Source organism: Nanorana parkeri, unplaced genomic scaffold, assembly GCF_000935625.1.
Source record: "Nanorana parkeri isolate BGI_ZX_2015 unplaced genomic scaffold, ASM93562v1 scaffold106, whole genome shotgun sequence".
Classification (NCBI taxonomy): domain Eukaryota; kingdom Metazoa; phylum Chordata; class Amphibia; order Anura; family Dicroglossidae; genus Nanorana; species Nanorana parkeri.
In genome coordinates this window covers 39,448-63,279 of record NW_017306374.1, presented here as the reverse complement: position 1 = coordinate 63,279, position 23,832 = coordinate 39,448, and the positions used below count along the sequence as shown (strand labels likewise).

Genomic DNA, 23,832 nt, shown 5'->3' with positions numbered 1-23,832 from the left:
ACGGGAGGACACAAACTAGCGTCCTCCCGTCACCCTAGGCTCAGTATACCGCAAGCTGCTGCTCGCGGTATGCTGAAACGCCGCAGCTGAAGGGGATCCCGACAATAATGCCGGGATCTGCCCAGCTGCGTGACTGACAGCCAGCTGTACCCGCCCCGTCCGTTCCGCCAGTCAGCGCTGGCGGAGCGGGGAGGGGGGAATCCAGCCCCTCCCCTGTCACAGCAGAGAGCTGTGACAGGATCGAGAGGTGAGCGAACGCTGGTATGTGTTCGCTCACCTCCCGATCTACTGAGCCGACCTGTGACAGTCTCATTGTCACAGGTCGGCTAGAACTATGAGGTGAGTGAAAAGCACTCACCTCATAGTTCTCCTTTTAATGTGCTGACAAGTGTGCTGATAGGAGAAGAAAGTAGAGTGACAGAGAGATGAGTCCATTACTGTGCTGCTTCTTCTTCTACTGTCCAGCCACGGGCCTCGGGGGGTGGATCCAGGATGACCTGACTTCAGTGGAAGTGGCTTTAATGTTGGTCATCAGGCTGAGGACATCAAGTGGCCACAAAAAGTAATATTTATTTTGAAGGTGAGTATTACAGCAAAAGCTGGTTGTGTTGCTTAACCCCTCCCTGACCGATTACAGAATAATTCCATCACGGTCTTTCACTTCCTTAACGACCTGTGACAGAATAATCCGGTCATGCGGTACAATGAGAGATTGAGTTAATGCTGTGGATGGGCCCCTCGGAGTCCAGGGCAGACCCTGAACAACAATTTAGGCGGTCACAGCACAGGGATCACTGTGATAGCTAATCACTGTGATCATCACGTTGTGCCAGCCACTGAGGCGGCATTCAGCTCACTGTGTTGTGAAGCTGGAATCCGGCTGTGTATTACAGTGATACATCGAGGAGAATACAGTATCTCCTTAGAATACTTAGTATCAAAAGCCTGTGTGAATAATTTTTTTTACCCCTTTGTGCCCCACTAGTTTAAAAAAAATTAAGTTTTTAAAATTTAAAAAAGGAAAAAGTAAAAAAAATCAAATTAAAAAAAAAAATTATATAGAAAATATAATGTCATGGAGGCCATTAAATTAGGACAAACATACCACATTCTAAAATTGTTCCACACTAGAATTGTATTTTGTGACCTATAACTCCAAAAATAAACTGAAATCCCAGACATATGATATACCCTATGCATCAGGACAAATAAATAAAATGTATTATGAATTACTTTCTGTTAGCTACACTAATTTATGGACACATTATTTTTGCAAACTGTGAAAAAATGTGTGCGTGTGGGGTGGTGGGTAATTTTTTCTTTTCTTTTGCATATATTTGTATTTTTTATAAGAATATAAGAATTTATATATGCATATGTTACAAGCAAATTAAAGCTAATTTTGTCCTTTAAAAAATGGTATATAATATGTGTAGGCGCAATGCATGAGGAAGATGGAAATTATCGTTAAACAAACACATAGCAAAAATGTCAAAATTGCTCCAGTCCTCAGGAACGGAAACATTTTCTGAAGCTGTGTCACTAAGGGGTTAATGTTTTAACAGACTATTCATTTTGTACCTTTTTATTATTAACTAGAGTTCTGTTTTAAACCAAACATGTTGGGTAAAGGGTTTCTCAGCACATTATTTATTACAGCCAGGAAAATAGGAAATATCTGAACACAGATATAATGCATTCTTGTTTCCAGTCAGCATGTGGTTCTCGTGGCTCCTTTTCATGTTTTCCAGTTTTGCCTTACCGACATCTGAAAACACCTTGTTGTTTATAGAGCTCAGTAGCTCAAGCTGAAATAAACATACATATTGAGTTCATCAGAACTGTGACTTCTCCCCCCTCTCCCCTTCTCTTTGTATGGCTTATCTGAGATTTTAGGAAGGGACAGAGTCCCTGAAAAGGAACTGCTTGTGCTGTACTCTCTCTTTAGAAAGCCGATAGTGCTGTGGAAATCCTTTATCATGTCATTAATATCTTTTTTCAAAACAAAGATTATATAATTAGTGTAGCACTCTCTTTTTTTCCATTTGATTTTGGGATGAAAGGAGTTTCCTGAAGGAAAACTACCTTAACTGTTAGGCCCTTTTCACCTTGTCTGGTGAGGAAGGGATCCGTGCACAGATCCCCTCCTGATTGGAGCGGTACAGATCGGATGTCACTGTTGTGTCATGCGTGTTCGTCCAGTTTTTTCCTCAATGTCAGTCTATGGGGGAATCGGATTTAAAGGGACTGGTGTCTGTTTACATCAGATTACCCCTGATCCGGCATTATCAGGTCCGGCGAAACGGAATACTGTTTCATTTTTTCTCCGGACCTGGCCAGAGCCGGGGTCAACCGGATGTACACAGACACCCATCTGTTTAGATCCAGCTGCCCATAAACTTGCATTGTCCACCTGAAAAATGGCAGAAAACACATTTGTTCGAACAAAATTCTACTAGTAGTGTATAGCCAGTTTTTCTCAACAAACCAGCAATCACACTAACCTTTTGGGTGGAGTTCCCCTCTAAGTTAGACACCGGCAGCTGAAGACGATAATATGGCGTAGTTCCCTTCTTTATAAGTGTCTTTTTTTACCTTCAACCTTGGCCCTGCCCCCCCCCCCCCTATTTTGGGTGTATTTTTGGATGCTCCCCCGTAACTTTATTCCCCAAAGTGCCTATTGGATTCCTATTTTTAGAAGGTTTGGCCCTCACCCTGTATTTAGCACTGTCTGGTAATTGTGACATTGTATAGTGAATTATAGTTTATGTTAATCTCTGTGCAGAACCTTGCTGTGCTTCTATTTGAAGTGTAAGGATGTGTACATCTCTACTGTTATTGGATCTCCTATGTTTTGAATGGTTGGGGGATTCGTGCCTCTACCTTACTAGCGTTCTGGCCCTCAAGGCCCCTTGAATAGTGCATGTTCTTCAGCTCTCTTCACAGACTGCCAGGGTGAAATAATTGGGGCTGATTTACTAAAGGAATAGAGGCTTTGTAAATAAGTTGACGCTGTGTCCACACTAATCAACCAACCATATAATAGCAAAAATCTTATTTCTTATGGCTAGCACACACCATAGTGTTGCGCTAAATGTTAAATGCTTAGTGCATGCTATTGCACGGTAGTGCTCTGGTGCATTGGGTTGCCATTTATTCTACAAGGTCCCCCAATCCACCTCCTGGTGGGCTTGTGTTTCATCACCCCAGTAATGTGCACTGCTCTGCTCTGCTGCGTGGTGAAAAAAGTAATGTACTGCTACTTTTATATCATCGCATGGTACCAAAAAGCACATTTGTGCGATGCTGCGGGTTGCGTTGGGATGCAACACAAGCCCACCGGGAGGTGAGTTGGGGTGCTATTGAGAATGAGTGGTGCACCTAGTGTGTGGTGCAATAGCATGTGCTAAACTCATGCATTCCACTCATTTAGCACAACACTATGGTGTTAATGGGTCATTAAATCTGAACTAGACCGGCAGCTAAATACACAGATGAGATACACATATGGGGACTGTTTTACTTTATGATCTGTATTTCTGTCCCTTGCCTTGGATAGCCCCACTGCAAGGGTAAAAATACTTGAGTTCTTTAATTTCTCTTACCCATCACTGGGTATCCAATGTAGACCGGTTCACCATATTTACTAACAGTTACACTCTGCATAGTGAAGGGTCTGTACTTCTCTAGAAAATCAACACCAATTGGTAACCCCACTGAAAAAGTACAATTTCAGTGGGGCTACCCTCACACTGCAAAGGTTAGGCGCTCGTTTTTGTCTAGGGGTCCGCAGTAAAGCAGATTTATTTACCCAGCGGATCTCAACACTTAGTTGGTACCCTCATTGTCCCATTTTGTCTGTACATTGCCATCTATATGTATAGTCCTGCTCCAAAGAAACAACTCGGCAAGTAACCCCAAACCCACTGTCAAGGTACTTTTTGTGTTTGCCTGGAGATGGGCTGAAAGGTCCCAGAGATTAAATTATTGCATTTTTACATAATATAGATGGCAACACACAGACAGAATGGGACAAAATGAGGGTACCAACCAAGCGTTGAGATTTTTAAAGCTTACAGCCCATCACTGGGCAAACAAAAAGTACCTTTGCAGTGGAGCTAAAGAGTGTTAACTGCTCGCTTTTGTCTAGGGGGCTGGATTAAAGCAGATTGCTTACCTGATCCCCACTTCTGCCAGCTCCCTCCAGGCTGCTAGACATCTCCTCCTCTGGGCTCCAGGGGTCTAATGCTGGCCATACACCTATAGATTTTCGATCGGAAATTTGTGTTGCTGCCAAGAACCCTCTTTCGATTTTAGCTCAAATACCCCATCAAGCACAGACCAAGGTCGATTTCGATAATCGTTCATTAGCAATACTAACTAACCGAATTTCTTTGATCGACAGAATGGATTTTTGCTTGTACATGTGCAGTGTTCTTGCTGCAATTTTTTTTCCGTATGAAAGCGGCAATAATCCATCGATTTTCGCACGATTCAAAAAAAAGTTTTCCAGCCTGACCGATCGAGGAAATTCAGGCAGGAGTGCAGTAATTAAAATCGTTTGTGTTCAATCAACTGATCAATTATCTTTCAAAAGGCCATTCGTTGATGATTTCCGAACAAAAATCGATAGGTGTATGGGCACCTTAAGGACTGCTAACGTCATCACGTCTAATGCATGTTCCATAGGCCTGCATTAGGCATGAGGATGCAGAGAGATATTCCACCACCCGGAGCAGGGATTGGGGGGGGGGAGAGCGCTGACCCCTTTTGAATGTGGGACCAGGTAAGTAAATCTGCTTTACTGAGGACCCCTAGACAAAACTCAACACTTAACCTTTGCAGTGTAAGAGTTGCCCTACTGAAAGGGTACTTTTTTGTTTGCCCGGAGATGGCCAATAAGCAAAAGTCACGGAGATGGACTTTATGCATTTTCTCATCACATGCTCAGTTACAATTGCTCAGAGACAGGCATAATAAGTGCAGCTTTACCTGTAATTTAGTATTTAGCTGTAATACAACTTCACAAATGATAGTTTATGCACACTTGTAGTACTGAGCATACACCAGAGTATGAAAAAGAGACTTGGTGACTAAACGGATCTTTCTGCTGCTGGGCTCTTTCCTCACTCCTGGTCATGTTTTTATGGCAGTGGTGAGCTGTAGAAGCTTCTCATTTTGGCCAGCTGGACTGAGAAACAATATACAAAGCATCTACATTGTTTCAAAAAACTGCATGATCCATATTGTCATCCCATACCACCAGACCCCGTTGCTATTGATTGTTTTGCAATTGGACATATTGAAGTAGTTTTGTTTCAGCAATTAAAATGGCCAAATTCCGGGTTGTATTTTGGGTTATTTAAGGAGACGGGACCATTCAAGCCCAGCCAACTATCTGTTTGGGATCACAAAGCATTTGCATATGTGCCAGTGACAAGCAGGGAATGCAAGTTCTGACTTTGAAATGTGTACTGCCAAACCTAGCTAGAGGGGGGGGGGGAGGAAGCAGTGCCTTGTTTGAAATTGTTGGGTAATAATAATGCAAACTGCTTAGGGTTCTACACCAAACCTGAGGTGCTTTCACAATACCTACTGTATGCACTGCATTCCGAATACAAATGTCAGGGAGAAGCAAAGATAGAACTTAATTGTACCTCATGACAGGAACAAAATCACTTTAAAGGAGCGTTTGTCAAATGTTTTACCCTGGAGGAAAAATGCTTCAGATCTGGGGGAACCCCTGAAATAATGTTCTGATCTAAACTTCATGGAACGTCAGAACACGCTCTGCATTGGTGTTCAGTGAAAATCTCACTCTGCATTAATGTTCAGTGCATAGCTAACTCTGCATTGGTGCTCAGTGCAAACCTCACTCGGCATTGGTGTTCAGTGCACATCTAACTGCATTGGTGCTCAGTGCAAACCTCACTCGGCATTGGTGCTCAGTGCATACATAAATGTGCATTGGGTGCAGTTCTAGATGGTTCACTTCTCCAAACTCTTCACCCTTTTGTGAATAACCCTGTTAGTTTTCAATCTTTACTGGAGCTTACCTTTAAAGCCGAAATCCAAGCAAAACAAATATTGTCTAAATACAAGAGATGTGCTTATTCTTACTTTAACCATTTAAGCTCCCTAGGGGGTGTTCCTTATGCCCAGGCATTGAAAGGGTCAAAACAAGGTCAAGATTTGTTGTGATTGGACAAAGGGACAGGAGGGGTGAATAAACGACCAGACCGTCTCTTGTCCAATGACAGAACACCTTGCATTCTGTTAAATTCATACAGGTTTTATGAATGAAAGAGGAGAGGAAGGGCAGAGCAAGTGACTCTCTTCACTGTATGAGACTCAGAACAGTAGTGACTGGAAGATCAAAGCTGACAGTAGTATCTGGCGTAAATACAAGTACGATTTTTAGCATCTCCAGCAGCCATCTGGATGTAGTATATCCAGCATTAGAGATAACTTCCATGGACCAATCAGAAGTTCATCACATCCTCAACAGTGATTGTAACAGGTTCTTTGTTTATCAGGATTCATATAGAGTAGGACAATTCTAACCAGTAATACCACACGGTCCGAAATTTTTCTTCTTGGTTTTTTAAGGTTGCTCTGAAGTCTTCCATAACTTTGATCTTGTTCATTTTGGAAAACCACAATGTTTTTGACCCTCAGAGTGCTCTCTGCTGGATTACAGATATTCATTGTTCTTTGCATTATTCTTTTCCATACCTGCTGTATTTTATCGGGATAGTTCTGCAAGACATTGTACAGAGGATGATAATGAGGTAGCGGACATGTCACAGCAGTAAATGGCATCAATCTTCAGAAGTGACAGTTATGAGAGTTTTATGAGGCAATGGTCAGTGCAGAGGTCATGACTTGTTCCCACTTGCTGCTTTCATCTTGTTTCCAGAACTTTTTGGAAGATGCCTCATAGATGTGTAGATTTTTCCAGCCACATCCTAAAGGTAGTATGCAAATTCTAAGGCTTGGCGATACCTCTAATACATGAAGTAGTTCATAAAAGATCTGTATCACTGTAGACAAATATATGTAAGCGTTGTCCTATGTGTGTTTTTCCTATAGATATTTTTATATAAACTGCCTGGCCAAAAAAAAAATCACACACACTAATATTTTGTTGGACGGCCTTTAGCTCTGATTACGACACGCACTCGCTGTGGCATCATTTTGATAGGCTTATGCAATGTCACAAAATGTATTTCCTTTCAGTTGCATTCCTTTTTAACCAAGATCTTGTAGTGATGATGGGAGAGTCGGGCCACTGTGTAAAGTCTTTTACAGCACATCCCAAAGATTCCCAATGGGGTTAAGGTCTGGGCTCTGTGGTGGCCAAGCCATGTGTGAAAATTATGTCTTATGCTCCCTGAACCACTCTTTCACAGAGTTGTATGAATCCTGGCATTGTCCTCTTAGAATATGCCCAATGTGCCATGGGGGAACAAAAAATCTATCTATGTAAAAACCTGGTTATTCAGTATATTCAGGTAGTCAGCTGACCTAATTTTTTGAAGACATAACGATGTTGAATCTAGACCTGACCAACTGAAGAAACCGCAGATCATACTCTTACCTACTTTACCTAAGTCCAGGCAGTGTATAAGCTATTGTTTGATACCTCACGGTGCATTGAATGTTTATAGCAGGGCTGGACAAATTCGAGGAGCCAGGAAGCCAACACTCCTTAAAAAATTCAAGCTGATGCCTAACTTTTGAAGTTTTCTCAAGTTGTTGTCAATAAAGCAGGCTTCTAAAAAATCCTGCTGGCTCCTGGATTGGACAGACCACATCCTGAGTTGCATATTAATTTGTCTTTCCCTCCATGCAGGCGGCTGGCTTTATGCGAATTTACATTACCATCCCCACATAAAATACTTGTACCCTGCCAGCACTGCACTATTACAATGAAAACCATATGGTGACGAGGAAGCATGGAGCTGGCTTCCCGTCCAATCAGGAAGCCGGGCAGCGTGTAATGACTCGCCGCCTGGCTTCCTGATACCGGAAGTTCTATTATCGGGCTAGGCATCAGGAGCATTTGGGCGTATACGAGTACTTGCCCAAATATTCGTATCGTTATCTGTGCATCCCTAATAAATAGGCAAATCATTCTTTACCATAGGCCGTCCTGAGTGTAGAATTTTGACAATAACAAAAACTGTGGCATCCAGCCTAGTATATTTCTCTTCAAACAGTTACTTTTCATACATATTGACATTGCTGTAGAAGACAGTAGAGAGATCTGTGTCAAATTCTTGCAGCTGCTCATATGATGTGGTCACTTGTTTACTTGATGTGCTCACTGGGTGGCATTAAGTCAGATGTTACCTAACCAGGGGGCAAAGAGGTTGGTGCTCCTGCCGGGGTCCTGGTTTTTACACCGCCCATCATCTGCATTGTTGTTGTGTTTTTCCCTGTGTTTGCATGGGTTTTCCCCAGCTACTGGAATCTCTTCCTACAAGGCAAATGCAAGTAATTTGGCCAAACTGTCCCTATTGTGCACATATGACAGATGTTGGGAATTTAGTTTGTAAGCTGATGGGAATTTACTCTGTTAAGCACTACAGTGTTTGTTGGCTCTTTAGGAATTAAAAAGTCATTATAGGAAAAGGGTCTTGCAAGCTCAATATGACTTTTACCAGCCATAATATAATTTCTAATTGAATTGCACTGAAAAAATCTCAGCTTTCCAGTATTGCTTATTTAAAGCTGAACTCCGGGGTAAGCAGATATTTTCTAAATGCAAGAGCCATGTGTATTCTTCTTTGAATCTTGGTGTATTTTTTCCAGATCTGTGTCGTCATTCAGTGTTAAAGAGCTCTTAGCAACCTGTAACACTCTTTGTGGCTTCCCGCCCAGCTCAATTAAGTCATTGATGTCTCCTTCGCACACTGTACCGATGTACCCCAGAATCCAACGGGTGCTGGAAAAACTGGTGAATTGTGCCACAGTATACAATTTAGAGTGATCCCAGCTCCTTCCCCTCGCTAGTTGTAGATGGTATATGGACAGCAAGCTCCTCTGGGGGCTCCAGATCGTGTGAAGAAGAGTTGTGGAACTTTCACCAGAATAATCTACTTTTCATTTATATTTTTATCTTTATTTTTCTTTTATATTTATATATAACTTTTTGATATATATTTTTTTTTGCTCATATATATATACATATATATATATATTTTTTTGGGTGCATTTTTTGGTTAAATTCACATCACGGATTGAACTTTTTGGAAAGACTTATGGTTTTCATTGTTTCATTTGTATTACATGCTTGATTGGTGCATATGCTTCACTGTTCTCACTGCTATTTTGCACTTTTTCACATATTTATGAATTTATTGTATGGTATGTATTAATATTTTTCTAGTTCACATTTTATATACTAGATTTTACGGTTTTTACATTGTGATATTCTGTAACATTATTTATTCACCTATTTTAGTGGGGAATCCAGTTTTTATTTCGAATGTTTGCACATTAGCATTTTTTCACATTTTTTTCAGTCTTTAATGGACACCTGTTTTCTGGTACTTCATACCCACAGTGGTAGGTCTCTTTGAAGACTTATTCACAGGGTTGTCAATTCAGGTTGTTTCATATATATTTATAAAAACATTTTTTACATTTATCAAAAAACCTTTAGCGCTGTGACTACACTTCATACTTTCACATTCAACACCTCTCATAGCAGCTTTAGGACCACCATTTGAATATTTTAGTTCATTTTCCAAGAGCGCAGATTTTTGTTGTAATTAATTTAGAGGATATGTTGTCTGCTCACCATTCTGCTTCAGAATATTATTTTAATTGGTATTCCATTAGCATGACTTATGCTCTATATTGTGCTATTGGAGCTCCCAAGCTGGTAAAACGTCATGCCCAATTCCTTCCCAGACCTTCTGCTGCTTGCTGTGGTTCTCATAATGGGCATCACTGGGGTCATAGAGGTTCTTGTGGGCCCTCACCTCACCAGGCGGATGAAAATCTCCAAATCCAACATGGACACTTCTAAATCCTCAGTTTTGTTCCATTTTGGTCACCTACTCCCAGCAATAGATGACCAGTTGTTAGGGGAAAAAAGCACAGAAAATTGTGCTAAGTCCATTGAAGCCTATGAGGCCAAAAATGTGCAATACTGCCCAAAAACAGCTCATGTATTTTTTTACATGACAAGCGGCAGAATGATGCTCAGGTGTGAACAGGCTCCGTTGAATATAATGGGAATCTTTATGTTGAGCGTTGTTGCACTTCGGGAAATGTGCAATATATGGCTCAGGTGTGAATGGAGGTCAAGGACTGGTAAGCTGCAAAATATGATTTTTTTTTTAGGTGTGGATGCACTTAAAAGTGACACTAAACTCAGGAGTAAAATCTTAAAAATGCATTCAATTACCTTAACTATTAACACAAATGTAGCTTATTTTTGCTGTAGATCTGCAAATCACCTCAGGATTGGTGCTGACACTGTCCTTCCTTCTGAAAGGGGGGCTACTTTTTCTCCCTATGGTCCTTGTGAATAATATAGTGCTAAATATCAAATAGATCACATATAACCAATATAATTAATAAATACTCATACATAGTAAAAAGTGTTTCTCATTGTAATATCTCCAGTAGAGATTAAGTTGTAAAGTCTCATGTTTAGTTTACTCATTTGTATTGAGATTGTAGTCCATCACGGGAGTGAGCTTGGAGCGCTGGCTACTTTACAACACACACAGGGACCATAGTGATACACAAATAAGATACATTTTTTATAATAGTTAAGGTACTAGAATGTATTTTTATCATTTAACTCCTGAATTTAGTGTCACTTTAAAAATGTTTCAATGAACACAGAGCTGCACACAATTGTCTTTAATATCTGGAGTTGAGATCTGGAGTTCAGATTTTGCAATGAACGGGCAAAATTGTATGTTTAACAAGAATAATGCGAACCTGCAACAAGAATTGTTTTGTGAGAATTTACTTGAGCTTTAATTATGGATTTTGTCTTGCAGGGAATGGTTGGACCTCATGGCAATCCTGGATTACCTGGCCCACCTGGTCCAAAAGTAAGTGAATCTAATGCAACAGATGCACAACAAGCCGTTTCACATGATGATGCTTCTAAATCATAGGACTGTAGCTTCAATGCTAGAGGGGAGGTTGCTTTTTTTTTTTACATCATAGGATATTAACTAAATTAAGTAGAAAAGATTCTCAAAGCAGGAAAGCTTCTCTCCCAAACACTGCCAAGGAAAAGGGTGATAATATTGGGGAAAACTGTCAAGAAGCCCCCAAGCTTTCACACTCTGGAAGAAGTTTACTTTTACCTAATGTGTTCAGTATGCTGTTGGGTGTGTTTACATTAAAAGAAAAACCATAAAAAGGAATAATCGCTTGGTAGATGGGCCCAAAAATTTATTTTATAAAATTTTTTTTATTTTTGTTTAATTATAATCGTTATAACAACTATGTTATTTTTTTTAAAGCAGCCTAATATGAAATATCGTGCATGATGTTTTTATATTTACCACACATGCAGTCAACGGGTGAAAGGCTCTAGGCGAGAGCACAAGTTTTGTTAATACATAGGAGAGATCAGATCACACAGAGTACTGAATGACTAGGGAAATGTCTCCTCCCTCTCGCTTAACAGTAGTCAGTTATATGTTGAATGCCAGTAAGCATGCTGAAAGTGCTGGCTTCTTCTATCAGAAAGCCCAGCAGGGTCTGCAAACTGAATTTTATGGCTGTATATGTAACATATTAGTTACAAAATAAAGGCTTAATACACTGCCTGGCCAAAAACAAAGTAGAGCACTCTAATATTTCGTTGGACCGTCTTTAGCTTTGATCAAGGCATGCATTCACCATGGCATCATTTCGATAAGCTTATGCAATGTCACATTTATTTCTGTCCAGAGTTACATTAGTTTTTCACCAAGATCTTGTAGTGATGATGGGAGAGTTGGACCACTGCGTAAAGTCTTCTCCAGCACATCCCAAAGATTCATAATGGGGTTAAGGTCTGGACTCTGTGGTGGCCACTCCATGTGTGAGAATGATGTCTCATGCTTCCTGAACCACTATTTCAAAATCTGAGCCCGATGAATTCTGACATTGCCATCTTGGAATATACACACTGTGCCATCAGGGATGAAAAAATCCATTGATGGAAAAACTTGGTCATTCAGGTAGGCAGATGACCTAATTTGTTGCCAGATGAAACATATTAATCACTGTAGAAGTTATCCAATGGGAGGCTCTTACCTATTTACTTAGCTAAATCCAGGTAGTGACTTGTTTTTAGCCAGGCAGTGTATACATTACAAAATATTATATAAAACATGATTTTATCTAAAAAAACTAAATTTTATCAAAAAAGTCAAATTATTATTGACCAAAAGCCATTAATTATATGTTCACCTCCAAGCTTCAGTTTTGTTCATTCACATTTCACTAAACACAATAAGGGGAATTGATCAAAAGTGGAGCAGACAAAATCTGGAGCTGCTGTATGCATGGCAACCAATCAGCTTATCTCTTCAAGTTTGTTTAGTCAAGATTTGAAAATGAAAGAGGCTGATTGGTTACCATTCACAGCTGCTCTAGTTTTTCTCTACTCCAGTTTTGATAAATTCCCTTCAATCTCTATTTTAAACTCTTAAAATCACACAGATCTATGTGTTTTTTGTTTAAGTCACACAATTGCACATTTAGGCCGCTCAGATCACTGATTTGTTGACTAGTTTTGTTGTGTGAGGGCTTATCTAAACAATTATTTAGTTGTTCACACTGCACATCCTTAACTTACAAATTTGGGGTTATTTAGGTAGTACAAGGAGCAGTGATGATGTGCACAGAAGAACAGTCCGTTGCAAATTTGCTACAATATGTGGCCAAAGATATGTGGACACCCCTCCAAATTATTGAGTTATTTTTGTTACCATTGAAGGGTACTGTTATTGCTACAGCATTCAAAGTCATTGTGCTCTTTCAGTCTAGTTGCAACAGTTTGAGTAAATTCCTTTTCTGTTCTAGCATGACTATGCTCTGTGCACACAGCGAGCTCCATAAAGACATGGTTTGATAAGTTTAGTGTGGAGGTATTCAGTTTGCCTGCACAGAGACCTTACCTCAACCCTGCTATAATGAATTGGAATCCCTATTACAAGCCAGGTCTTCTTGTCCATCATCAGAACCTCACAAATGCTGTTCTGGCTTGAATGGGCACAAATGCCACAGACACACTCCAAAATCTTGTGGAAGCCTTCCCAGAAGAATGAAGGCTGAAAGAGATGCAAAGAAATGGCCAACACTATATTAAATCTTAGAATGAGCTGTCTAACAAGGTCATATCGGTGTGATGGTCAGGTGTCCACCAACATTCGGTCATACAGTGTTTCATTCTTCAGTGGTCTGACCAAACAACATCCAGGGCTTTAAAAAAGATACCTAAAATCTGATTGGCGGGTTTGAGCAATGATTTCACTTTGTTCAAAATTGACCACATCATTGGTGCTTCACTTTAGGAAATAGTTGATTATTAATGACTGACAGACTAAATGGATTAGATGACAGAAGAAATGACTTCACAGAATAGAAAGGGTGATGAAAAGCATAAGACATGGAAAATGACTGGAAGTAGCGTCATATGTGATTTCTTTTTTTTTTTACATTTCCGTGAAATACCGGTGCCAGAATTTAGGTTTGGGGTACCTTGAGGTGAAGGGTTTGGTTAGGGGGTTGGGTTAAATAAAACCTTTTATGAGGAAGCATGCAGGCTGCTATTGCTGATCTCTCCTTCTAAAAATATTAGTTCCCTGGATGTCATGATGATCTACTGGCTTTGGTTCCTTTATAAGTCACTTCCCTGGAGCAAGTATGGCGTTTCAAAGTTCTGACTGCACTCTGACTTTCCTCATCTTCATGCTTGTTCCGGGTCAATAACGCCAAAATGCTTGATGCCAGAGACCACATTTTCAGAAGGAGATTATTGGCAGCTTCCATATTTTTCTCAGGAGAGGCTTCCTTTAATGGTTAGATTTTGGAGCTAGGTGGAAATTTACAGGGCTATTCACTGAAAGGTGAAGAGTTTGGAGAAGGCGGGAGAAGTGAACAATCTAGGTCAAAGGCTTAGGTTAAAGTAAACGTGCACTGAAACAAATATGAAGGATATAATCCAGGGGTGTTCCTAGCATAATCGTCACCTGAGGAGGGGGGCGCTGGTGTTTACGTTCGGGAGGGGGGGTTTTAAGGGGTGCTGGAGGTGCATGCTAACGGAGCTCAGGCCGGCATCCTGGTGATCCCCCGTTCCGCCCAGCTCACTGATGTCACTGGTTGCCGGCCAGAACATCCTGCTCAGCTCCTGGCAACTAGTGACGTATAATAATAATAATAATATCCTGTTCTAGCATGGCTCCTTTCCCTTGCAGGGTCCTATGGGATCACCCTTGTAAGTACTAGTAGGCTGTCTCTCCACAAACACCAGGCACAGCAAGGCAAACCCTTCCCCTGCTCCCTGTGCTTCCGTTCTCTAAGCTCGTAGATGGGCAGATGCTGGAGACTGCTCTGTCTCTTGTTATCCTGTACTGGACAGGAAGTTCAGGGAAGCCCAGCTGAGAGAGTTGGAGCTGCTTCGAAATATAATGACTGTAAATGCTTGAGCAAAAATAAAAATACTTATGTTGCTTAATATATATTTGTTTAATCTGGATTCATTATTCAAAAAGGTTTGGGAGTATAATACTATTTTAAGATCACCATAAGGGCCAGGGGTGCAGCATTTCCAGAAGTAGGAAGTACACAGATTTCTTTACGGTAACAAGAGGGTGATTGAAATTTTATGAGGGGGGGGCAATTGCTGATAATCTAAGGCTCCCCTTGCCTTCTGCCGGACTGAAAAGCTCTGGTTCGTAAGACACAATCCAATGTGGAAACAGACGGGGACTTTGTTGTGGTTTCTGAGACATATGTCTTCATTTCATTCACTGAATTGCAGCCAGTCACAGTCAAAGGCTTTGAAGTGAAGTAATTGTGTTGTCTGGCTATTGGAGAGCAATGTGTCGCATGTGCTTGTAATAATAAGCTGAGCATGTGTTAAACAGCCGTAACAAAGCGCTCAGCTCACAGATCCCTAATACAAAAGGGTTTTTTAAGTACACAAAGATAAAAATATTATAACCTTACATGAAGTCTTCCCGTGCGAGATGAAACAGCTGGGCCAGTATGTGAACTAATCCCCAATGTAATGCGATTAAACCCTTCCCACTTACCTTATCTCTACTTTCTTGTTGTAAAACTCACAAGGGATCATGAGCTTTGGCTGCAATTACTGCTTAGCAAAGTGTGAAGCGCTTCACTGAGGTGCTGTCAGGTTCATCCTTGAACTGTCAGATGCAGGGTATTGTGCGCACTCATTGCATGTGACTGGACTCTGCAAACCTGGCAGAAAATGCTGTGCAGTGAAACATGCTTAATCTTCATGATGCCGGCTTACCCAAAATGAGCTGTGCACGCTTTGAATCAGGCTCCCATTTTAGTATGCAAATACCGACCTTTTTTGAAAAAAGTCAGTATTGGTTACTCCTTTTTGTCTGAGGCCACTCCCTTGAGTACCACTTTGGCTCCTCCCATCACAAGGTCTGAATGACCACTAAATCCAGCCATAAGAAACACAGATTTTCAATCATGCGCCATTCTCTCACCTTCTTGCCATGTCAAGATAACAAATATGGCAAGATAACAAAGTGGTGCAAAGCAGCCCTCTGGGGATGGATTGGCTTTTAGACTAGATAAGGAAGTTGGTTAGTCACCCATACATAATAATAAATGAGTTGGACTGAGCTGCTTCTGAGTTGCAACAGGCTGCTTCTGAGTTGCAACAGGCTGCTTCTGAGTTGCAACAGGCTGCTTCTGATTTGCACTGAACTGCTTCTGATTTCTACCGAGCTGCTTCTGAGATGCACTGAACTGCTTCTGAGTTACACTTAACTGCTTCTGGGTTGCGCTGAGCAGCTTCTGAGTTGAACTGAGCTGCTTCTGAGTTGCACTTAACTGCTTCTGGGTTGCACTGAGTAGCTTCTGAGTTGAACTGAGCTGCTTCTGAGTTGCACTGTGCAGTTTCTGAGTTGCGCTAAACTGCTTCAGATTTGTACTGAACTGCTTCTGAGTTGTACTGAGCTGTTTTTGAGTTGTACTAAGCAGCTTCTGAATTGCACTGAACTGCTACTTAGTTGACTCAAACTTCTTCTAAGTTGCACTGAGCTTCCCTTGAGTTACTTTTTAATTCATATCTTTATGTGGAAGAAAAGCAGCTCAGATGCAAATAACGGCCTGTCTACAAGAACCCACAAAGGTGTTTTCAACTTTAAATAAAGGGTGAACCATTCATATAGTAACTAGGAGTTCTCTTGTTAGCTTCTATTTGCGTTGTCTAAGTCGGATACAGTAGACCATAGATGGGCAGATCGCTACTCATCCCATCTTTGTCACAGTGGCTCTGCATGTGAATCCATAACATAGTGTCTGGGAACAGAATTCCAGCAAAACCTTTACTGGTCATGGACATAGCGGGGAACGATTAGAACCTATGTGAGGCTTTTAATGCTGCAAGTCCTTTCAAGTCCTGGTAAGTCTAATTCCCCTAATTTCTCATCCCTCGTGTCACAGGGTAGGAAACAAATACCAAGCTGCCTTACACTACCCAAACACGGCTCGAATATCAGCCCATTCCTGCAGAATCATCTGAAATGCAAGCCATGGGTGGCTCTGTTGGTCACAGCTCAACAAAACTTGATTTAAAAATCAACTGAGCCGTGTGGAAAATACTCGGGTGAACAGTGACTGCAGTGCATCCTATTAGCTGCAGGCACTGTTCCGCGATTCAAACAGTCGTGGGTGTTGTGGCTTTCTGAATCCAATAGCAGCCAGGTAGAGATTCCTCCTTCCACACTGTTTAGCATCCATTCTGTTCAGCGTGGATGGGGGAATGTATTCATTTTCTAGCATTCAGCCCACTGGTAGGCTAGTACTTGTCACAGGGAACAATAAATCATTTAAGAGCTCCTAACCTTTGCCCGCTGTATCTAAAACAAAATTAGATATTATGTTTAGAATTTAGGTCATTGCTAAGGGTTAGGGGTTAATTTGAAATTACACTTTGGGGTCCATTTTGGAATCATAGTACATTAATATTATATTTTGAGGTTGAATAATATTAATTCTAATATTCTTATATTATTATTATAATAATATTTTTCCTGTTGTTAGCGCTATTTGTTGGGTTTGAAATGCCCCGCTTTATTGCTGTTAAAACTAAACTACAGGGTCCAGGAAGCACATTCTGGCATTTATAGTACAACAGGGGCTCTACTGGTTACCTGCCGCAGTAGAAGGTTAGTGGAATCTGTTATCAATGTGACCTCGTTACCAGGAGGCATTTTGTTAAATTTCTTTAGAACTATTTTGACGAGAGAGCGAGAGAGAGGGTGAGAGAGGGAGAGCGATAGAGATAGAGAGAGATAATTTCTCGAAAAGGTTGTTCTGGGGAAAAAAATTAAGTTTAGTGCAAATAAAAAGCGTCATGTACTATGCAATTCTTAACTGTTTTGTTGCGAGTGCACGACTCCCTGGTTCACATGTACACTTCGGGCGGAATTATTCATAACCCTCGCAGTGGGGCTACCCCCTTACTGCAAGGGTTAAGTGCTTGTTTTCATAATTCTTCCCTTTTTAAAATGAATGGGCTGCCCAGCACGTTACAATGGTGGTAGAGAGGTGCGTGCACCTTTTAAAAAAAAAACAAAACACGCTGAGCCAAAATGTTTGGTACATTTGTCAGGTGTGTTTCAGGTGCTATTAAGAATGAATAGCACCACAGCGCATCTGCAAAAAAAGACAAAATTGCAGGAAATTGATCAGCATATAGACACGTAATTGCACAATTCTCATAAAGCTATCCAACAACTCTAATATGCACCCACCACAAACTGGCCTTACACACTACATACAATTATTGTGGTTGATGCAAACATTTCTCAGTGGTATTTGAGAGACTCACTATATAGGTATACATATACTGTGTGTATATACTGTATACTGTATATATATATATATATATATGTATATATATATTGCGCTCAAAAAGTAGTTTGTAATTTGTGATGATTATAAGTGAAGCGAGCTGTGAAGACTGCTGTGGGTAAGGATGCAGAGAGATGGAATTTAGTATTTGTAGTGGTTTTATGATTGCAGAGTGCAAAATAAGCAACAACAATCTGGAATGAATTCTGTCTTTCAGTGTCTGTGTGTTTATTCCTAGAAACCCTTCTCGTAACTTTTCCTTAAACATCGTGAAAATTAAGAGGTTTGAGGTCTTTTTTTTTTAAGTTCATACACATTGTCGATGCCGTAATAGAAGCTTGCTTTATTGTCAAGGTATCCTGGTGGCCCAGCAAATTTCCAAAATTTACTAATTCTAAATATGTTTAAAAGAAAGTCACAAGTCAAAACTTTTTTTATTTTGATGGATGCAAGGTCCTCTGTCAGGTTTCTATTGTCTGTGTCCCTGATGACCATGACCACTGTCATCGAGACATTAAAGTGATGGGAAATCTAAAAATTTTCAGTTGTCACTGAAGCTCTGCCAATGCTGACATACTCTTCTGAAAATGGTAGTTTACTGGCTACTTCAGTATTTAAAAACAAAAAAACTATTCATGGTCTCTATGCTCCAGCGCTGCAGTCTTCCAATCCTGGCTGCTGCTCTTCTTTATGGATTGAATTACTCTATTCAACTAACGTCTGGTGAGCACAGGGCTACGAGGACCTTCCTCTGGGGGCTCCTCATCAAGGTGACTAGGCTTATAGGAGAATGATGCAGAGAACTTCATCCATGTCTTTTGGTGGCACCATTCTCTGCATCATAGAAGACCACTCACTGCACTACTGAAGTGAAGGAAGAGGACTAGGAGACATCAAATGTCCAGACTTTAGCTGGCTCAAAAAAGGATTGTTTGCTATTTTCTGCCCTGGAGTTCGCTTTAAAATGCACTTGTGCCCAGACTATCGACATTAACCTATTAGCATATATTTGACAAGCAGCATTAAAGCAAGCCCTCAATCACCTCTCTAGCTGTTTGTACTGTAAAATAATTAATTCTCAAAGACTCTAAATCCAGGTTCCAGTTGTTTTCTTACAGCTTAGCCCGCATTTACACCTATGCGTTCTGTTTGGCGCGTGTGCAGGCCCTATTAAACGGAAAGGGGGAGCACGGCAGACGTGGCACACGAACACGCGCAAACATGACACTTGCCGGTGTGAGTGCAGGGTTGGAAAGCTCCTGCTGTTTGTTTACATTAGAGGGCTGGCAGGCTGGCAAGATCTGCTCTCATAGATAAAAAGCTGAAATTTTAGTGCTTCTGTTGTGAACTTTGAACATTTCTTATAGCTACAGAAGTAAATGAAGTTTGTTTTAAAGTGCTTTTCCTGCTTGTTTAAAATATGTAAGTACTGTCCCAAAACTCGCTCACTTTGACTTTACTTGCTGCATTATTGCTCCTGGTCAGTGATTCAGAAATTATTGAACCCAGAGACAGCCAGGCATCTAGAATTTTCAGTAAAAGTCCAGCAATGAGAGCTTCCATTTTTCTCTCAGTACACATCCCCTTCAATAGGATGTCATTTCTCACCAAGACATGTTCAACACTAGGTTTTACCAGCAGGTAGCACTGCCGGGGGCATAGCAGTTGTTGATTATGAAAATACTGGGCATCTGGTGTTAGATCCTTAACCAGAAAAGTATGTCTACAATCATTTAGATGCTCACAATATGATGATTCTCACTGGAAAAACAAAAGTGTGCAACACATAAACACGTTTTAAAAAAAATGTTTGTCATTGAACCCTATTCAATAAACAGACAAATTGAGTGGAGTTCATTGCTTTAAAGTAGCTGTAGTTTGGTGCGAGCATTCTGCGTGCACCCTGTAAAGGAAAATGCTCTTGTTTATAGCTTATGGCAGAGCAATTTATAGAGGGGAGAAAAAAGAGCTGCCTATCCCACATCACACATGTAATAACTGGGGAACTAAGATGTGGGAATAGCTACTTTCTTGCTATTCCACGGAAACGTTTCTTAGAAGTCGTTTCATGAAAGAAAACATCAACAAAACCAAAAAAGATGCCGTTCTTTTAACTTGTATATTTACAAAGAATCTTTGATCTCTTTTTCAGGGTCCAAAAGGGGATCCTGGATTATCACCTGGACAAGCTCCACCTGGCATGAAGGTAATGACACATATCATTTCTTTGATCTGTGCAGTAATTTTGGTGGTGGGTGTTTGCCCTTGCTTGTTTTGCTTTGGACTAGAGGTATTGTTATACTTCTCACTGTGTTATTGGATCATTCCACACAAATAATAAAGCCCGCCGCCTCCCAGCATTAAGAACTCTGGTAGTCAGCTGCATGGGGTTAAAGCTCAACTCTGGCTTTTGTGGGCCCCTCCCTGAAGCCTGTCCCCCAACCCCCACACACAGCAATTTTTTAAAATCTCTTTATACATACTTAAATCTAGCACTCTTCTTGCAGGAAACTTGACATCACAGGTTGTTCCTCTTCCCTGCTGGCATCCTGTAAAACATGGTGCTCATAACATGATGTGTGGGCACAGTGGTGTGTGCATCTGTACTGTGTAATCCGGGCAGATGTGGTAATGTAAAGCCAGGGGGCTAAAAGAGGATTTTCTGTAGCTGACCACTGTTCAGCTCTATCCCCGTGTAAGCAAAATAGGAGAGTCAGAGTGACAGAAGAACTCCTGAAGATACTAGTTCCCTGGATGTTGGTCAGTAACTCAGTATTTTTAGGATACCCTTCAAACTTCTCAGCCTTACCTACAAAACTCTGCATAACCACGCTCTGGCTTACATTTCATCCCCGATTAGAAAATGTACTCTAAATCGGCCCCTTCGTTCCACTAATGACCTGAGACTATCCTGCTCAGTCGCCCGCACACCCAACTCTCGTCTACAGGACCTCACCAGGGCTGCCCCACCTTATGGAATTGTCTCTTATGCCACATCAGGCTCTCACCATCCCTATAGGGCTTTAAAAAATCCCTCAAAGCGGACTTTTAGAGAAGCGTATCAGCTCTCCCGTTGATTTCTTAACCTATACAACCTTCCCCCTTCTGCTTCCATTTTTCAGTACTTCCAAATCCCCTCCTATTTTATTTGGTATACATCTGTAATCTCCCCTTCCCAACCTGTGTCTTTGGTCCCTTTCCGCTTAGACTGTAAGCTCATTTGGGCAGGGTCCTCCTGAACTACTCTTTCTGTATATCAATGATGCTTGTCAGTGTTTCTTACTTGTCTTGTCTTGTCTAAATGATTGTACAGCACTGCGGAATATGTTGGAACTATATAAATAAATAATTGTAACTCAGAAAGTACTGGATTTGCTTCGCATCCAGGTCTGCAACCTTCATCCTTGTTGAATACAAGTAATAGTGGATGACAGCACAATTAATCAATTACCTGATATTAATTGTGGATCACTATGTAGTTTTATCCCATAAGCTGCCATTGCTTATATATAGCAGTTAGCAATACATTATATAATTTAAAATAGTTATCAGCTTGTTTTCAAATGTGCTTTGGTTGGATCTGAAAATTATATATGCGGTCCTGTGCCTCCAAGTTCTATGCCGGTTATGAGATGTTAGCTATTTCTAAGTTCAATGGCTCCCACAAGCCCCACAGAGACAAAGGTCACTGATTGAGTCAGTAGCCATGATATTTTCCTGAGTGTTACAGTTAGCCATCATGCTTACATTTTTTATTTAGCAGTGAGGTAAAGATTCATCAGAACTGGGCACCAGGAACTCAGAGGCCGCAAGTGTTCCACAAGCTTTACGTCTGCTCCTATGTCTACCTTTCATCCTCCCCGGGATCAGAGACCCACCTTTTTTTTTACAGTGAGCACAGATTCTTTCCACTACAAGATATCACTGTGTGGGGAAGTGTCTACCTCACATAATGTATGGGTAAAAGCTTGCAGTAGAAAGCAACCCTACGTGTATTGTAAAGAATATGCAAGTCTTTGGGTGGAAGGATAAGAAGGAGAAACTCTAAAATAAAAAAGACTTCACGGACGATTTAGCACCACATCGTCTGATCCCAAAATTTAAGGCAGAGATCGCAGTCCACAAAAACTAAGGTCTAAACATTATATACATTACTAAATTGCAAGGCTTAAAAAAATATTACCAAGAAAAAACAAAAACCTTACCATTTTTAACATTCAGCATTCTTGTGGGATCCTGGAAGAAGCTGAAGATCTCATGAGAATTTGCTTCTGCATTGAGAACACTGACCGTTATCACCTTCCTCTAGGTGAGTCGAGATCTAATAGAAAATAGGGATTAGTTGTTGTAGACAGCAAGGTCCATTATAAGATCTCTCCTTTTGCACTTAACTCCAGTGCTTTTTCAAGCAAGAGGCTCACTTGGCAACCTTCTAGTGCCTATAAATGCCTGTGAACCAAACAGTAAGTTTTTGGATTGTCAGTGAAACCAGAACACTCAGAGGATATCTACACAAATAAAGTTTATAAACCCCATGCAGTGCCCTGTATGATCTTATTCCAGGATATACTGTATGTGTTGTAAAGCAGCAGGACTCACTATTTGGCTACTTCTTAAAAAAAAAAAAGTGTCATAGTTTTAAGTAGCAAGATACCGCTTATAACCCAAGGTTATTTATTCTGTTCTTTTGTTACTATTATGTAATGATTTTGTAATGCCTAATCACTGTTCAGTATGTGCACATTACTCAAGTTCTCTATTATGCTTCCTGTGTTGTAGGGAGATCAAGGGCCCATGGGATTGCTAGGAGATCATGGACCATCTGGTCGACAGGTTGTATAAATATTTATAATATTAAATGTTTATAAATAATTTTATAATATGAAGAACTGATTCTATTGAATATATATGTTTTAATAATCCCATACTGAGCAACCAACTAAAGTCCTTATCCTGCTGGCCATAAACAGAGCAAATTTTGCTCCGTAGGAGGTTCTGTTGGCAGCCTCCAACCCAACATATTTTGATCTGCAAATTGAAGAAGCCGGGTGGAAAATTGTTAGCTGAACAGTGCCTGCAGTCAGTCATTTACAGTTACTGTGGGTATTCCGACAGTGTCACACCTACCACTGTCAATACAATAGCCCGGCGGGAAAGAATTCCCCCATCCACGCTGTTCGTGTAAAGCAATTCAGATTTTATTGGTGCTATACAAAGCCAGCGTGGATGATGGAATCAAGATTGTGGGTTGAACAATTAACAACTGTAAGTTTTTAAACCGCTGCCTTAAGGGTCCAAAAACTTTTCATCTTGTGTTAGTTTATAACAAGCAAAACAGCCCGTGTTCCGAGTTCTTACTCAACTACAATAAAAGTTTTTATTGCTTGCTTGTTTCTTGTGAGAGTGGTTATCCCTTACTTACTGTTTCCTGACAGTTGTCAGTTGAACAGGAAGTGATAATAAATCTCCCTAATGATCAATACAAAAATCTAATTCTATTCAGCACAAAATTACCTAATTAAACCTTTCAGTGCACACTTGCATGCTCACTACCTCTTCAATGTGCTGTCCCTAACTCTAAACTGTCGGAGTTACCCAGCTTGGACACATATAACGGAGAATTATATACTTACCTATCTGTCATTTTCCTTTTCTGACACCAATACATGACAGCATACGAATGGGCAGAGACAAACGTGTTTGGTGTCAGGAAATATATATATATATATATATATA

At 40.6% G+C, this 23,832-nt stretch overlaps 1 protein-coding gene across 1 annotated transcript in view; it reads left to right on the top strand.

Annotated features, from left to right (window-relative positions):
- Nucleotides 1-23,832, top strand: part of LOC108784256 (collagen alpha-1(XXIV) chain-like) — a gene marked incomplete at its 3' end in the record, with an annotated part of 73,391 nt that overhangs the window by 13,288 nt on the left and 36,271 nt on the right. The window contains exons 5-7 of the mRNA XM_018553012.1: nucleotides 11,028-11,081; nucleotides 20,249-20,302; nucleotides 22,876-22,929. Coding sequence (XP_018408514.1) covers nucleotides 11,028-11,081; nucleotides 20,249-20,302; nucleotides 22,876-22,929 — 162 coding nt within the window. The remainder of the gene's footprint in view (nucleotides 1-11,027; nucleotides 11,082-20,248; nucleotides 20,303-22,875; nucleotides 22,930-23,832) is intronic.